An 18830-nucleotide genomic window follows, 5' to 3' on the forward strand; every position below is an offset into this window, starting at 1 on the left:
AGGAAATGTAAAAAAGAAATCAAGCTACTAAAGTCATCTACTGAAACACAAATCGCCGGCAACATTAAAATAAATCCCAAAACATTTCAGAAATAGATCAATGCTAAAAGAAAAAAAATGGATGGTATCGGCCCCTTAACACTAGAACTACTGGTGGGGTCATTTTGACTCCTTTCACTTTTTATTTCTCTTCTGTGACATTTTTCGGAATTCCGGCTTGAGACTCGTTGACACTTCCTAAAATAGGATGTTAACCCCTTCATAACCCAGCCTATTTTGACCTTAATGACCTGGCCATTTTTTGCAATTCTGACCAGTGTCCCTTTATGAGGTAACGCTTCTAGCGATTCTGAGACTGTTTTTTCGTGACATATTGGGCTTCATGTTAGTGGTAAATTTAGGTCGATAATTTCTGAGTTTATTTGCGAAAAAAACGGAAATTTGGCGAAAATTGTGAAAATTTCTCAATTTTCACATTTTCAATTTTTATTCTGTTAAACCAGAGAGTTATGTGACACAAAATAGTTAATAAATAACATTTCCCACATGTCTACTTTACATCAGCACAATTTTGGAAACAAATTTTTTTTTTTGCTAGGAAGTTATAAGGGTTAAAATTTGACCAGTGATTTCTCATTTTTACAACAAAATTTACAAAACCATTTTTTTTAGGGACCACCTCACATTTGAAGTCAGTTTGAGGGTTCTATATGGCAGAAAATACCCAAAAGTGACACCATTCTAAAAACTGCACCCCTCAAGGTGCTCAAAACCACATTCAAGAAGTTTATTAACCCTTCAGGTGTTTCACAGCAGCAGAAGCAACATGGAAGGAAAAAAATAATATTTAACTTTTTAGTCACAAAAATAATCTTTTAGCAACAATTTTTTTATTTTCCCAAGGGTAAAAGGAGAAACTGGACCACGAACGTTGTTGTGCAATTTGTCCTGAGTACGCCGATACCTCATATGTGTGGGTAAACCACTGTTTTGGTGCACGGCAGGGCTCGGAAGGGAAGGAGCGCCATTTGACTTTTTGAATGAAAAATTGGCTCCAATCTTTAGCGGACACCATGTCGCGTTTGGAGAGCCCCCGTGTGCCTAAACATTGGAGCTCCCCCACAAGTGACCCCATTTTGGAAACTAGACCCCCCAAGGAACTTATCTAGAAGCATAGTGAGCACTTTAAACCCCCATGTGCTTCACAAATTGATCCGTAAAAATGAAAAAGTACTTTTTTTTCGCAAAAAAAATATTTTAGCCTCAATTTTTTCATTTTCACATGGGCAACAGGATAAAATGGATCCTAAAATTTGTTGGACAATTTCTCCTGAGTACACCGATACCTCACATGTGGGGGTAAACCACTGTTTGGGCACATGGTAAGGCTCGGAAGGGAAGGAGCGCCATTTGAATGAAAAATTATCTCCATCGCTAGCGGACACCATGTCGCGTTTGGAGAGCCCCTGTGTGCCTAAACATTGGAGCTCCCCTACAAGTGACCCCATTTTGGAAACTAGACCCCCCAAGGAACTTATCTAGATGCATAGTGAGCACTTAAAACCCCAGGTGCTTCACAGAAGTTTATAACGCAGAGCCATGAAAATAAAAGATTATATGTCTTTCCTCAAAAATGATTTTTAGCCCGGAATTTTTTATTTTCCCAAGGGTAATAGAAGAAATTGGACCCCAAATGTTGTTGTCCAGTTTGTCCTGAGTACGATGATACCCCATATGTGGGGGTAAACCACTGTTTGGGCGCACGGCAGGGCTCGGAAGGGAAGGCACGCCATTTGGCTTTTTGAATGGAAAATTAACTTCAATCATTAGCGGACACCATGTAGCGTTTGGAGAGCCCCTGTGTGCCTAAACATTGGAGCTCCCGCACAATTGACCCCATTTTGGAAACTAGACCTCCCATGGAACTAATCTAGATGTGTGGTGAGCACTTTAAACCCCCAAGTGCTTCACAGAAGTTTATAACGCAGAGCCATGAAAATAAAAAATAATTTTTCTTTTCTCAAAAATGATTTTTTAGCCCACAATTTTTTATTTTCCCAAGGGTAACAGGAGAAATTGGACCCCAAAATTTGTTGTCCAGTTTCTCCTGAGTACGCTGATACCCCTTATATGGGGGTAAACCACTGTTTTGGCACACGTCGGGGTTCGGAAGGGAAGTAGTGACGTTTTGAAATGCAGACTTTGATGGAATGCTCTGCGGGCGTCACGTTGCGTTTGCAGAGGCCCTGATGTGCCTAAACAGTAGGAACTCCCCACAAGTGACCCCACTTTGGAAACTAGACCCCCTAGGGAACTTATCTAGATGTGTGGTGAGCACTTTGAACCCCCAAGTGCTTCACAGAAGTTTATAACGTAGAGCCGTGAAAATAATAAATGTGTTTTCTTTCCTCAAAAATATTTTTTTAGCCCAGAATTTTTTAAATTTTCCCAAGGGTAACAGGAGAAACTTGACCCTAAAAGTTGTTGTCCAGTTTCTCCCGAGTACGCGGATACCCCATATGTGGGGGTAAACCACTGTTTGGGCACATGCCGGGGCTCGGAAGGGAAGTAGTGACGATTTGGAATGCAGACTTTGATGGAATGGTCTGCGGGCATCATGTTACGTTTGCAGAGCCCCTGATGTGCCTAAACAGTAGAAACACCCCACAAGTGACCCCTTTTTGGAAACTAGACCCCCCAAGGAACTTATCTAGATGTGTGGTGAGCACGTTCAACCCCCAAGTGCTTCACAGAAGTTTACAACGCAGAGGCGTGAAAATAAAAAAATCATTTTTCTTTCCTCAAAAAAGATGTTTTAGCAAGCAATTTTTTATTTTCACAAGGGTAACAGGAGAAATTGGACCCAAATAGTTGTTGCCCAGTTTGTCCTGAGTACGCTTGTACCCCATGTGGGGGTAAACCACTGTTTGGGCGCACGTCGGGGCTTGGAAGGGAGGGAGCACCATTTGACTTTTTGAACGCAAGATTGGCTGGAATCAATGGTGGTGCCATGTTGCGTTTGGAGACCCCTGATGTGCCTAAACAGTGGAAACCCCTCAATTCTAACTTCAACACTAACCCCAACACACCCCTAATCCTAATCCCAACTGTAGCCATAAACCTAATCACAACCCTAACCCCAACACACCCCTAACCACAACCCTAACCCCAACACACCCGTAATCCTAATCCCAACCCTAACCCTAATCCTAACCCCAACCCTTACCCTAATCACAACTGTAACCCCAACACACCCCTAAAACCCTATCCGTAACCCTAACCACAAGCCTAATCTTAACCCTATTTCCAACCCTAGCCCTAATTCCAACCCTAACCCTAAGGCTATGTGCCCACGTTGCGGATTCGTGTGAGATTTTTCCGCACCATTTTTGAAAAATCCGCAGGTAAAAGGCACTGCCTTTTACCTGCGGATTTACAGCGGATTTCCAGTGTTTTTTTGTGCGGATTTCACCTGCGGATTCCCATTGAGGAACAGGTGTAAAACGCTGCGGAATCCGCACAAAATTGACATGCTGTGGAAAATACAACACAGCGTTTCCGCACGGTATTTTCCGCACCATGGGCACAGCGGATATGGTTTTCCATAGGTGTACATGGTACTGTAAACCTGATGGAAAACTGCTACGAATTCGCAGCGGCCGATCCGCTGCGGATCCGCAGCCAATCCGCTGCGGATCCACGGCCAAATCTGCACTGTGTGCACATGCCCTAACCCTAACCCTACCCCTAACCCTAGTTCTAACCCTAACCCTAGTGGAAAAAGAAAAAAAAATATTTTCTTTTTTTTATTATTGTCCCTACCTATGGGGGTGATAAAGGGGGGGGTCATTTACTATTTTTTTTTTTTGATCACTGTGATATAACCTATCGCAGTGATCAAAATATACTTGGAACGAATCTGCCGGCCGGCAGATTCGGCGGGCGCACTGCGCATGCGCCCGCCATTTTGGAAGATGGCGGCGCCCATAGAGAAGACGGACGGACGCCCGGAGGCTCGGTAAGTATAAGGGGGGGGATCTGAGCATGGGGGGAGGATCGGAGGACGGGGGGGTGGCATCGGAGCACGGGGGGAGCGGGCAGGAGGACAGGGGAGCGGACAGGACGACTTAGGGGGGCGGACCACATAACGGAGGACTGGGGAGGAGATCGGTGGGTGTGGGGGGGACAGATTAGGTTTTCCAGCCATGGCCGATGATATTGCAGCATCGGCCATGGCTGGATTGTAATATTTCACCAGTTTTTTAGGTGAAATATTACAAATCGCTCTGATTGGCAGTTTCACTTTCAACAGCCAATCAGAGCGATCGTAGCCACGGGGGGGTGAAGCCACCCCCCCTGGGCTGAAGTACCACTCCCCCTGTCCCTGCAGATCGGGTGAAATTGGAGTTAACCCTTTCACCCGATCTGCAGGGACGCGATCATTCCATGACGCCACATAGGCGTCATGGGTCGGATTGGCATGGGTTTTCACGACGCCTACGTGGCGTCAAAGGTCGGGAAGGGGTTAAAAAAGATTTTGTAACAATAAATAATTTTGGTGAAAAAATTGCGCTTTTTTTTTTTTCAAAATTTACCTTAACTACTAAAGGTAGTCATTTTGACTACCTACTATATTTTGCTGTCCTTTTGTCACTAAATGTTGCTGTAAAGTTTTGGGCATAATTTTTTCATGTATCTAATTTACCCTGATGTTCATATAGATGTAGTTCAATTCAGATGGCAACTTTTCACATTTTCCTTGTGTTAGGGTACTTTCACACTAGCGTCGGTACGGACCCGTCGCAGTGCGTGGGGCCGACGTACCGACGCATCCTGTGAAATAAAATCACAACGGGGGCAGCGGATGCAGTTTTTCAACGCATCCGCTGCCCCATTGTGAGTTGCGGGGAGGAGGGGGTGGAGTTTCAGCCGCGCATGCGTGAAAATGGCGGACACGACGCACAAAAAAAGTTACATGGAACGTTTTTTGGTGCCGACGGTCCGCTAAAACACGACGCATCCGTCGCACGATGTATGCGACATGTGGCAATCCGTCGCAATGCGCCGCTAATGAAAGTCTATGGAAAAAAAACGCATCCTGCGGGCAACTTTGCAGGATGCGTTTTTTCTCCAAAACGACGCATTGCGATGTGCGTCGAACGACAAGTGTGAAAGTAGCCTTATCCAACGTCACCTACCATAGCACTGACCTCAGAGAGAAGAGGTGTAGTGTAAAGCATGGGTTACATAATCCAATTTGGTTATAATCCAATCCCTGTCTCATGCATACTGTGTAATGCTGAACTGAAAAGTTTGGTTGAAATACTGTAGGCTCTTATGCTAAAGAAGGGTGTTTTTCTCTGGTCCTAGCAGTAGACAGTAGTCTGGATAGTAAGTTTACTTTCAGTTCAGCTGAAGAGACAAAGCGAACACATGCAGACATAAGAGCTCAAAAAACTCATACAAGTATATAGCAGATACAACATTTTATTGTCATATTATTCAATTGTTTTGTACTGTATAGTGTGAAGCAGCAATTTTTTTTGGGGGGAAAACTATATTTGCATACAGCTTGATGTTATTAGTTATAGTTTACAGCTAGAAAGAATATTTTTTTATCTGCAAATGGGCAATATGCATGAATATAGCAATAATGCAATGTAATGGTTTATGACGCGAAAACGATAAAAATTACGTGGTTTTTTTCATTTTTCTTTTGTTTATGATCAACCATGTTCACATACAGTATAATTCTGCAAAAAAAAATGTATAAATTAGCTAAAACATCAAGACTTTTATAGGTCCAGTCAAAAATGAACGAACATTAAACGAACGAAAAATCAGAAAAACACATTCCAAAGCGTTACTGTTGGATCTCACAATAATAATACATTAAAAATATTAATAAATAACCACAAATGAAACTCTAAAAATAAACGAAAACAAGTCAGGAGTCAAAATGACTACATTCAGTAGTTCTAGTCGAGGTCATGAGTTCAGTAGTTCTAGACGAAAATGACAAGTAAACTACAGAGGACAAAGAAAAGGCTGAGATATTAAACAGGCACATTTCATCAGTGTTCACCATTGAACTATCTGTTTCAGGGATCATTCAACAAGGCAAAAAATCTAAATTTACCACCTGATATACCGCAACTAGTTGAACACAAGAAGAGGTACGCCTGTGTCTGAGCAAATTAACCCTTTCATGACATGCGCCGTACATGTACTGCGCATGCCGTGTCTCCCCCTTTGATGTGGGCTCCGGCGCTGAGCCCACATCAAAGTCGCGACATGTCAGCTGTTTTGGACAGCTGACATGTGCGCGCAATAGCGGCGGGTGAAATCGCTATTCACCCGCCGCTATTAACCTGTTAAATGCCGCTGTCAAACGCAGACAGCGGCATTTAACTACCGCATCCGGCCGGGCGGCCGGACATGACGTCATCGCCGACCCCCGTCACATGATCGGGGGTCGGCGATGCGTCAGGAAGGTAACCATAGAGGTCCTTGAGACCTCTATGGTTACTGATCGCAGGTAGCTGTGAGCGCCCCCCTGTGGTCGGCGCTCACAGCACACCTGCATTTCAGCTACATAACAGCGATCTGATGATCGCTGTTATGTAGCAGAGCCGATCGGGCTGTGCCTGCTTCTAGCCTCCCATGGAGGCTATTGAAGCATGGCAAAAGTGAAAAAAAAAAGTTTTTAAAAATTATAAAAGTTTAAATCACCCCCCTTTCGCCCCATCCTAAATAAAACAATAAAAAAAAAAAAACCTACACATATTTGGTATCGCCGCGTTCAGATTCGCCCGATCTATCAATTAAAAAAAAGCATTAACCTGATCGCTAAACAGCGTAGCGAGAAAAAAATCCGAAACGCCAGAATTACGTTTTTTTGGTCGCCGTGACATTGCGTTAAAATGCAATAACGGGCGATCAAAAGAACGTATCTGCACCAAAATGCTATCATTAAAAACATCAGCTCGGCACGCAAAAAATAAGCCCTCACCTGACCCCAGATCACGAAAAATGGAGACGCTACGGGTATCGGAAAATGCCACTTTTTTTTTTTTTTTTTTTTTTTTAAGCAAAGTTTGGAATTTTTTTTCACCATTTAGCTAAAAAATAACCTAGTCATGTTAGGTGTCTATGAACTCGTAATGACCTGGAGAATCATAATGGCAGGTTAGTTTTAGCATTTAGTGAACCTAGCAAAAAAAACAAACAAAAAACAAGTGTGGGATTGCACTTTTTTTGCAATTTCACCGCACTTGGAATTTTTTTCCCGTTTTCTAGTACATGTCATGGTAAAACCAATAATGTCATTCAAAAGTACAACTCGTCCCGCAAAAAATAAGCCCTCACATGGCCATATTGACGGAAAAATAAAAAAAGTTATGGCTCTGGGAAGGAGGGGAGCGAAAAACGAAAACACAAAAACGAAAAAGGGCCGCGGGGTGAAGGGGTTAAATATTGACAAATCCCCACTGCCCACATGGCATTCATCCACTGATACTGAGACAATTGAGCTCAATAACTGACAGACCGCTGTATTTCATATTCTTAGATACTTTTTATTACAGTGTTGGTGCCACAGGATTGGAGGATGGCTAATGTGGTAGATATTTAAAGGGAACCTGTCATGTTCTTTGTAGCATTGAGAAGTGTTCCCAATGCGTTGTTAGTGATGCAATGTGCACCACTAACATGTTTTTCCCATTAAAATCGCCTCTGTAATCCTTCTTAAAACTTTCCTGCTAGTTTAGTTATAGTGGTGAGCTTCATCACGTTCAGTCAGGCTCGTCCCCGCAATTTGAATGGTTACCGGAGTTGCGTTGGCATTACTGCATATCCCTCATTTGTGCAGTGTGTATTGTGGGAGCCACGCTTGGCATTATCCATCGGCTATTCGCACATGCGCTGTGACCAGCAGCTCCCTGAATGTGCGCACTCAGGAACTGAAGCAGGGAACTAAAACCAACTTCAGTACGCAAGCACAGAGAGCCACTCGTCATGGCGCATGCGCTGATTGCAAATGGAAAGTTCACAAGCGTGGGTCAGCAACATACTGCGTGTGCATGCGTTGTATGTGTTTTTTGCCTGCGTTTGCGTTTATGCGCATGCTTTCGATATTTCCAGGAGGGCGTGTCTCAATCAGTTCCTGGACAAGTGCAGCCCGAAGTACGCAAGCGCATCGAACGCAAGGACATGCGTACGCATATGCGTTTCCATAGACAGTAATGCATTTTTTTAACGCACTCATCCGCGTGCCTGTGCATATTTGACGGATTGTTTGACGCCTCTAAAAATGCAACATGTTGCGTTCACTGGACCCCGCCGCACACCGCGAAATGACACATGCGTACGCAAAAGCATGCAAACGCATGTCCATGCGTACACCATGTTAAATATATGTACGCATGACGCATACGTATGTATGCGGATCAAACGCTGAGCAAAAAGACGCAAATGTGAAACCAGCCCAAGTAACATGTTGGGTTTCTATGAGGAGGTAACTGCAAATCTGGGTGTTGGTAATGCGGCTGATGTGATTTATCTGGACTTTACAAAGGCATTTGATATTGAACCACATAACATCCTTATACTGAACCAAGAACTTGGGGAAACTATATGCAGATGGGTAAGAAATTGGCTAAAAGACAGGAAACAGTCAACGTAAATGGTACAATTCTCTAAATGGGATATAGTCAGCAGTGGGGACCGCAGGGATCCGTGCTAGGACCAATTCTTTTTAATCTCTTTATTAATGACCTTGGGATTGGGATTGAGAGTAAAGCCCCCGTCACACTAAGCGAGGTCGCTAGCGAGATCGCTGCTGAGTCACAAGTTTTGTGACGCAACAGCGACCTCAGTAGCGATCTCACTATGTTTGACACGTAGCAGCGACCAGGCCCCCTGCTGTGAGATCGCTGGTCGTGTCGGAATGGCCTGGACCTTTTTTTGATCGTTGAGGTCCCGCTGACATCGCTGAATCGGTGTGTGTGACACGGATTCAGCGATGTCTTCACTGGTAACCAGGGTAAACATCGGGTTACTAAGCGCAGGGCCGCGCTTAGTAACCCGATGTTTACCCTGGTTACCATCGTAAATGTAAAAAAAACAAACACTACATACTCACATTCCGGTGTCCGTCAGGTCCCTTGCCGTCTGCTTCCCGCACTGACTGACTGCCGGCCGTAAAGTGAAAGCACAGCACAGCGGTGACGTCACCGCTCTGCTGTTAGGGCCGGCACTCACAGTCAGTGCAGGAAGCGGACGCCGGGGGACGCGAAGGTGAGTATGTACTGTTTGTTTTTTTACATTTTACACTGGTAACCAGGGTAAACATCGGGTTACTAAGTGCGGCCCTGCGCTTAGCAACCCGATGTTTACCCTGGTTACCCAGGGACCTCGGCATCGTTGGTCGCTGGAGAGCTGTCTGTGTGACAGCTCCCCAGCGACCACACAGCGACGATGCAGCGATCGGCATCGTTGTCTGTATCGCTGCAGCGTCGCTAAGTGTGACGGGGCCTTAAAGCGTCAATGTCTGCAGACGACACCAAACTATGTTGGATATTAAAATCTCATTAAAGTCTCAGAGGGGATCTCATTTTTATGTATAAATACAGGTGTGGTCAATATAAGGCACATGACTTATTCCTTTCAATGACCACACTAAGGAACAGGGGGCACTCATTTCGGGTGAAAGAAATGCGATTCCAGTAGCTAAATAGGAAAGGATTCTTTATAGTTAGAGCAGTCAGACTGTGGAATGCCCTACCACAAGAGGCAGTAATGGCAGACACTATAACAGCTTTTAAAAAAGGGATGGATGATTTCTTCAATACACAACATTGCGGGTTATAGATACCGTATATAGATAAGCTGATCCGAGTATTAGGGTACCGTCACACAGTGCAATTTTGATCGCTACGACGGCACGATCCGTGACGTCGCAGCGATCGTATGATTATCGCTCCAGCGTCGTAGACTGCGGTCACACGTTGCAATCACGGCGCTGGAGCGATGCCGAAGTCCCCGGGTAACCAGGGTAAACATCGGGTAACTAAGCGCAGGGCCGCGCTTAGTAACCCGATGTTTACCGTGGTTACCAGCGTAAAAGTAAAAAAAAAAAAAAAAAAAACCGTACATGCTCACCATCTGATGTCCGTCCGGTCCCTTGCCGTCCGCTTCCTGCTCTGACAGATCCGGCCGTACAGTGAGAGCAGAGTGCAGCGGTGACGTCACCGCTGTGATCTGCTCTCACTTTCCGGCCGGCAGACAGTCAGAGCGGGAAGCGGACGGCAAGGGACCGGATGGACATCAGATGGTGAGCATGTACGGTTTGTTTTTTTTTACTTTTACGCTGGTAACCACGGTAAACATCGGGTTACTAAGCGCGGCCCTGCGCTTAGTTACCCGATGTTTACCCTGGTTACCAGCGAACGCATCGCTGGATCGCTGTCACACACAACGATCCAGCGATGTCAGCGGGTGATCAAGCGACGAAAGAAAGTTCCAAACGATCTGCTACGACATACGATTCTCAGCAGGATCCCTGATCGCTGCTGCGTGTCAGACACTGCGATATCGTAACGATATCGCTAGAACGTCACGAATCGTACCGTCGTAGCGATCAAAATTGCACTGTGTGACGGTACCCTAAGCTGAGGCACCTAATTTTACCTAAAAAAAAAAACTGGGAAACCTTATTGACTCGAGTATAAGCCTGGTATGCATTGTCACCTCATCCCTCTATCCTTGTCCGCAAGGCTCCTCATCCCTCTATCCTTGTCCGCAAGGCTCCTCATCCCTCTATCCTTGTCCGCAAGGCTCCTCATCCCTCTATCCTTGTATGCATGGTCCCATCCCTATCCGTGTATGCATGACCCCATTCTTATCCTGGTATGATTGACCCCCATCAAAAAACATTTAAAAAAAACAAAAAACCATTACACTTACCATCCTGCGCTCCCTGACAACGTCTTGTTCTGGTGCCAACAGCTGCATTATGCTTGTAAGCAGCGCATGGCAGGGACTTCATGCACTGCTCACAAGCAGAGCACAGCTACTGGAATACTCACCGCTCCCCACGCTGGAACTATGTGCGTGGAAAGCTTTGAGTATTAAGTAGCGTGCAGAGTCAGCCACCGGGCGGTCACATGTGCTGCTACTTAAGAGAAATGATTATTCACTTCTCTTACGTAGCGGCTCACGTGACAGCCTGGCAGTTGCAGGAGCTGGCTGCTGAAGTTAACACTGTGCGAGCTACTACAGAGAAATTAATATTCATTGCCAGCGCAGTGAATATTCATTTCTCTTTAGCAACAGGCACAGGAGTTCGCTTCAGAAGCTGGCTCCTACCTCTGTGACCCGCTGCTCCGCCACTGCCCCTCCCCCTCCATGTTCTGAACACCTCACTCGAGTATAAGCCGAGAGGGGCGTTTTCAGCACACACAAAAAAAAAAAATGTGTTGAAAAACTCGACTTATACTAGAGTTTATACGGTAATTAAGTGACAAAAAAAAAAAAGTATAATTAGTGGAGAGAGGTTGAACTTGATGGACCTAGGTCTTTTTTTTTTTTTTTAAACTATGTAAATACAATTTAATAGCCCAAGCTTATTTTTCGTTTTCTGGGTTACCAATGTTTTAGGCATTTTTTCTTCTTCTAGGTTTAGTAGGAGTAAAGTATTGATTTTATTTAAAAATTACATAGCTCTTTATTGTACATTTTCAAACTTTCACTAATGATGATTTTCCTATTTTATTTTCATAATATGCCTAGTCTCAAACTACAGGGTGGCTAAGGCAACAGTTTGAGTTGGCGTGGGAGGCGTTTTGCTTTTTTTCATTATAGGTATTTTGTTAAATATAATTTTATATATTTTTTTTAACATAACATCTCCCATAAGGTTATATCAGCCCTCTGAGGGACTATCATCCTTTATAATTTTTTATTTTGTAGTCTTCCACTGTAACTAGGGGTAGTTGCAGGATACTGCACAAACAAGAAGAAAAGAAATGGCGCACTCACCCGGTCTTTCTTGTTGAAATTCCTTTAATTCATCTTGGATAATATCAACATCTCAGTAAAGTGCATGGTGCGGTGTGCAGGAGACAGGGTAGTGAGCATGCTAACAAGCCTGATGGATGACGGCCGTTTCGCGCTGTTACTGTGCTTCTACGGGTCCATGGAACAGTTTTATAGAGCCGGTCGTTACGGATGCGGCGATACCAAATGTGTATTTTTATTGTTTTTTATTTACAGAAATAAATGTATTTATTGGAAAAATCTATTATTTTTTTTCCATTATTTAGGGATTTAAAAAAAAAAAAAAATTATATATATATATATATATATATATTTTTTTTTTTATTTTTTTTTTGTACACTAATTTTTTTTTTTGTTTTACTTTTTTACATTGTCCCAGTATGGGACATTACTATTTTACAACAGATCGCTGATCTGACACTCAGCACTGCAGAGCATCAGATCAGCGATCTGACAAGCAGGCATGCTCACAAGCCACCTCCCTGCAGGACCTTCTTGGCCATCTTGGTGACGGGGTCTCCATGGAGACCATCAGGTCAACACAATCGCATCCCTCCCTGCGCGATGCTTCTCTATGCCACTGCCACTACTGACAGCAGCATCAGAGGGGTTAAATGCCCATGATCAGTGCTAGCATTGATCGTGGGCGTTGTTGCGGGGTGTCAGCTGTCACAGCTGACACCCACAGGCGATCGCCACGGCGCTCAGCGTGAGGCCGTGCGATCACGGCACCTTACTAGTACTGCTCTTTGCGCGAATGCACCTCCCGCAAAGCACTACTATTACGGTGCATGTTGCAAAGGGGTTAATACATATCTTTTTCGCTTCGAAAGAGGTCACATAAAATGGGAAAAAAAAAAACGCTTCATGAAAAACACCGTCAGCATATTCCTGAAGTGTCTTTTGCAGGAAAAACTTGGCAGGTACAACATTAAAAGATGTTGTGTGCACATATCCTTAGATGAAACACTGGCTAAATCCATAATTTCAATGTAAATTGCATTGTGTACATCTGTCATTGCTGTCATTTTTTGTTATATTAGATTTGAAGGAGTTTTCTACAACGTATATATTATAGCACATTCCTTCCCACAGGTCATCTATATAAATAGACTGGGGTCCAACACAAGGCACCCCTACCAATTAGCGATAGGGGTGTAAATGGTATATGGAGCAGCACAGAAGCGCGGTACACCGGTTACTGTCAGCTGGGTACTGAGCCCAGCTCGTATTCGTTTCAACAGTAGTTGATCTGCAGAACACAGCAGCCAATAAACAGTGTGCAGGGCTGCGGTGTGCTGCTCTGTACACTGCTCACATCAGACCTCTGTAATTACAGCTGCTCAGTTCAGTATTGACACCCAGCATCCTCAATCTGATGTTCATGAACTATCGTAATAGGTCCATTTTTTGTTCACTGGAGCACCGTCCATCCGTTCTGAAAGTTCCCCTGACCACTACTCACAGTGAGTAAAGCTGGATATACACATACAATTATGATTGGCTTATCAATTGTATATTGAATTATTTTCATGAATTATCCCACTAACAAAACGCCAGATATATTATATGAAAACGTAATGTGCATGCACAAAGTCATAAATAGTCGGCCAATATAGATCCTTTGTTTTAGCAGACAACAGCAAAAACGCTTAACATGACATACCATCTTTTGGCAGACAGTAAATAGCCTGCCAGGGCAAATCACCATTCATGTACAATATAAAAACCAACATTGTCCAAAAAAATATTTTTTTTAAATATTCGCTTTTTAGAGAACATTCATCTTATGTGTATGGTGAGCTTAATTCCCTTCTCTTTTACTGTAGAGTTACATGACTCAACTATGAATAGAGCGTGAAAATAGATCTAACATCAATGACCAAAGGTTTATTTTTCTTTCAGGTAAACAACAGACCATAATTTTTACCTTTAACCCCTTCGTGATGGGGCCAAATTTTTTAAATTTGACCAATGTCCCTTTAGGTGGTAAGAGCTCTGGAACGCTTCACCATATCCCAGTGATTCTGAGAGTGTTTTTTCATGGCACATTATAATTTATGATAATAGTAAATTTAGGTCGATAATGTTTTGTGTTTATTTACAAATATCAGAAGTTTGCCTAAAATGTTAAAAAAAAACACACACATTTCCCTCGTGTCTGCTTTATATCAGCACCATTTGTAAAATGTTATTTTATTAGCTGATTTAGGAGGTTTGTAGCAGCAATTTTTCATCTCTTCAAGGAAATTTACAAAACTTACTTTTTTAGGGACCTATTCAGGATTGAAGTGACTTTGGGGGTCCTTTATATTGCGAAACCTTCAAAATCCATACTGTTTTAAAAAAACGGCACCCCCTGACATTGAAAACTGCTGTTTGTTTATTTACCCTTCAGGTGATTTTCAGGAATTAATGCAAAGTGACATGACAGGAATGAAAAAAAAGTGTATTTTTGCCACCTAAATGTCGGTGACTTCTGAACAGGTTACTATAGCCGACAGACTCTAAGGCCACTATTTGGCTGTAAATTGCAGTAGCAAATATCAGGACCACACAATTATGAACTCAGGGGCCGACGGGGATAAATAGGAAGCCCCCGCACTCTCTTAACCATTTATATGATGTAGTCACTATTGACAGCAGCATCTAAGGGGTTAAACAGATATGGTTGGTGCCAACACTGATCGTGGCTGATGCAGCAAGTTGTCAGCTATAGCGTACAGCCGACAGCTGCTGGATTGTCACCTGTATGGGGAAGCTAGTCTCATATCTCAGGTCAGTAAAAAGACGTATTGGCGGTCAGTAAGGGGTTAAGCCTACAGTTAGAAAGAAAAGCTGAACACAGGGAATAGCAGGACAGATCATCAATGCATGACTGGTGAGGCGCCCACCCACCTGTTCCACTAGCGATTAGCCACGCTTGCTACACTGCACCTTCTCTGCAGTAGTAACAGCATCATTCATGTGGTCACCTGGTGCCCCGCTCACATGGCTGAGATACAGCACTACAGAAGGAAGGTGGCCGAGTAACAGCTCTAAAGAAGGAAGGTGGCCGAGCTACAGCACTGCAGAAGGAAGGTGGCCGAGTAACAGCTCTAAAGAAGGAAGGTGGCCGAGTAACAGCTCTAAAGAAGGAAGGTGGCTGAGCTACAGCACTACAGAAGGAAGGTGGCCGAGCTACAGCACTAAGAAGGAAGGTGGCCGAGCTACAGCACTACAGAAGGAAGGTGGCCGAGCTACAGCACTAAAGGAAGGTGGCCGAGCTACAGCACTATAGAAGGAAGGTGGCTGAGCTACAACACTACAGAAGGAAGGTGGCTGAGCTACAGCACTAGAGAAGGGTGGCTGAGCTACAGCACTAAAGAAGGGTGGCTGAGCTACAGCACTAAAGAAGGAAGGTCGCAGAGCTTCAGACCCATTGTGTGGCTGATCAGTGTCTTTATGGATAGGCCACTATTGAAAATCATAGAAAATCTCTCAAGTGATCTTCACTTTAGTAGAACATAACTTAGCCATGAAGACAGCAATGCTCTTCTTCACAGGACGGGGCATCTACTCTTCACACCTCTGACATAAATATCACACTACTAATTTATACATCTCTTTGCCAATATCAAAATAGTTTGTGTTTGGACATCCAAGATGAAATCTGCCCAGCTCTGTATTGTATCATCACTTCCCACTGAAACCAGAGAATTATAGGATAAGACGACACCGACTCCATTCCCCATGGTAACGCCAATGTACCAGGTGCTCGGCAAATAAACAGCTCCCCCAGGCTGGAAAATCTGATACCTGTACTATTGCGGTGGCGAACGAGATGAACCGCCTCACCTATACTTACATTAAATCCAGCTCCACCCTAATAAAAGCTATGGAGTCATCGCCAGGTTTAACCATTAAATGGGCTGCACCTATCTGCAGCATAGAAAGTTTTGCAGATGACAAGAAAATATTACAGTACTCAACGGCAGATTAGCTGGGTAGCATACATTAACTATAATCACAAGTAAATGCAAATCTGTGTGGGACATTGATTGTGCCAGAAAGTGCTCTTATGAGAAAAATCAATGGCAGCACAATGAAATCTGAGTAATGGATATTATCTAGTAGGGCCAGGAGGAGCATGTTAACCCTTCATTTTCAGCTAAGGATAGTATCTAACTGTGCCAGAAGGTACCTGCTAATATCAATAACATGGAATTGAAGGGTTAACAGGCACCTTCCAGCACAGCTAGATAGTATCCATAGCAGAGAATGAAGGGTTAACAGGCAAGACCAGGCCTTGCTAAATAATATCCATAACAGGGAGTTGAAGGGTCCTCTAGCAGGACCAGGAGGTGTTTTAACCCTTTATTCTCAGCTATAGCCACGCGTGTTAACCCCTCATTACCAGCTGTGGGTGACATCTAGCAGCCAGGAGTGTTAACCCTTCGTTCTCAGCTATGGCCATTATCTAGCACCCATATGTGTTAACCCTTCATTCCCAGCTATGTCCATTGTCTAGGCCAGGAGGTATATTAACCCTTCATTCTCAGCTATGGCCAGGCATGTTAACCCCTCATTCCCAGCTGTGGGTGACAACTAGCAACCAGGTGTGTTAACCCTTCATTTCCAGCTACTGCCATTATCTAGCAGACGAGGTGTGTTAACCCCTTCATTCCCAACTGGCCATTGTCTAGCAGCCAGGTCTGTTAACCCCTTCATTCTCAGCTATGGCCATTAGCTAGCAGCCAGGTGTGTTAACCCCTTCTTTCTTAGCTATGGTCATTATGCAGCAGCCAGGTGTGTTAACCCCTTTATTCTCAGCTATGGCCATTATCTAGCAGCCAGGTGTGTTAACCCCTTCTTTCTTAGCTATGGTCATTATGCAGCAGCCAGGTGTGTTAACCCCTTTATTCTCAGCTATGGCCATTATCTAGCAGCCAGGTGTGTTAACCCCTTCATTCTCAGCTATGGCAATCAGCTAGCAGCCAGGTGGTGTGTTAACCCCTCGGTCCCAGCTATGGCCATCCTCTAGCAGCCAGGTGGTGTGTTAACCCCTCGTTCCCAGCTATGGCCATAGTCTAGCAGCCAGGTGTGTTAACCCCTTCATTCTCAGCTATGGCAATCAGCTAGCAGCCAGGTGGTGTGTTAACCCCTCGTTCCCAGCTATGGCCATTATCTAGCAGCCAGGTGTGTTAACCCCTTCATTCTCAGCTATGGTCATTATCTAGCAGCCAGGTGTGTTAACCCCCTTCATTCTCACCTATGGCCATTATCTAGCAGCCAGGTGTGTTAACTCCTTCATACCCACCTATGGCCATTATCTAGCAGCCAGGTGTGTTAACCCCTTCATTCTCAGCTATGGCCATCAGCTAGCAGCCAGGTGGTGTGTTAACCCCTCGTTCCCAGCTATGGCCATCCTCTAGCAGCCAGGTGGTGTGTTAACCCCTCGTTCCCAGCTATGGCCATCCTCTAGCAGCCAGGTGGTGTGTTAACCCCTCGCTCCCAGCTACGGCCACCCTCTAGCAGCCAGGTGGTGTGTTAACCCCTCGTTCCCAGGTATGGCCATCCTCTAGCAGCCAGGTGGTGTGTTAACCCCTCGTTCCCAGCTATGGCCATCCTCTAGCAGCCAGGTGGTGTGTTAACCCCTCGTTCCCAGCTATGGCCATCCTCTAGCAGCCAGGTGGTGTGTTAACCCCTCGTTCCCAGCCATGGCCATCCTCTAGCAGCCAGGTGGTGTGTTAACCCCTCGTTCCCAGGTATGGCCATCCTCTAGCAGCCAGGTGGTGTGTTAACCCCTCGTTCCCAGCCATGGCCATCCTCTAGCAGCCAGGTGGTGTGTTAACCCCTCGCTCCCAGCTATGGCCATCCTCTAGCAGCCAGGTGGTGTGTTAACCCCTCGCTCCCAGCTATGGCCATCCTCTAGCAGCCAGGTGGTGTGTTAACCCCTCGTTCCCAGCTATGGCCAACCTCTAGCAGCCAGGTGGTGTGTTAACCCCTCGCTCCCAGCTACGGCCATCCTCTAGCAGCCAGGTGGTGTGTTAACCCCTCGCTCCCTGCCGCCCGGCAGCACTCACCACACAGTGCCGTAGGCTCCGGAGCCCACAGGCAGCAGGTCCCGGTAGCGCTCCTTCACCTCCCACGCCGTCTTGTTCACCTCCTGGCTGTAGAAGCCTTTCTTGGGCAGCGGTGAGGAGGACATGGCTGCGGCAGTCGGAGGAGGTGTCAGCGAGTTGTCGGCTCAGTGTCGGCTCCGGTCTCCTGACAGAGCGCTCGTCATGCAGCATACATACACCATGAATGCTGGCCGCCCCCTCCTCAGTGTGCTCCTTTCCTCCCACACTCTCAGCGCCTCCTTCTCGTCACTTTCTTCTTGGCTGCTCCTTCCTCTCCGCCCGCAGCCGCCCCGTGCTGTCCTGTGCGGGAAGTGCGCTGTCCTGTGCACGGCGCCGAGCTTTGTTGTCCCCGGTCACATGACCCGAGCCCCGCCGCGCGCTCCCCTCCCCGTCACTGAGGGACATTAACCCTCGCTTTGCCGTTCTGCCCCAGGACCCCTGTGGGGGCACACGAGTGAGTGAACTAGTTTTGCCGGGGTGCAATAACTTCGTTTTGTAGACTACCGTCGGCCTGCAGAGGGCGCTGCCTACAGTATCATGGTAACCGTCCATATGGGGCTCACCATGGGCGCTATACATGGCCAGGTTACCCCACTGTGCCCTTCTGAGGCCAGCACTGGACTGGTAATGGGAGCTGCTCTCAGCTTCCCCAAACTCCTGTATGAACTA

At 45.4% G+C, this 18830-nt stretch overlaps 1 protein-coding gene across 1 annotated transcript in view; it reads right to left on the reverse strand.

The window, feature by feature from the left end:
- MAPK12 (mitogen-activated protein kinase 12) overlaps positions 1 to 18626 on the reverse strand; it is a 194029-nt gene extending 175403 nt beyond the window's left edge. Inside the window, exon 1 of the mRNA XM_077264916.1 lies at positions 18123 to 18626. Within this exon, the coding sequence (XP_077121031.1) occupies positions 18123 to 18247 (125 nt within the window). The 5' untranslated portion in view covers positions 18248 to 18626. The remainder of the gene's footprint in view (positions 1 to 18122) is intronic.
- Positions 18627 to 18830: the final 204 nt, after the last annotated feature.

The sequence above is a fragment of the Ranitomeya variabilis genome, chromosome 5 (assembly GCF_051348905.1).
Source record: "Ranitomeya variabilis isolate aRanVar5 chromosome 5, aRanVar5.hap1, whole genome shotgun sequence".
NCBI lineage: Eukaryota > Metazoa > Chordata > Amphibia > Anura > Dendrobatidae > Ranitomeya > Ranitomeya variabilis.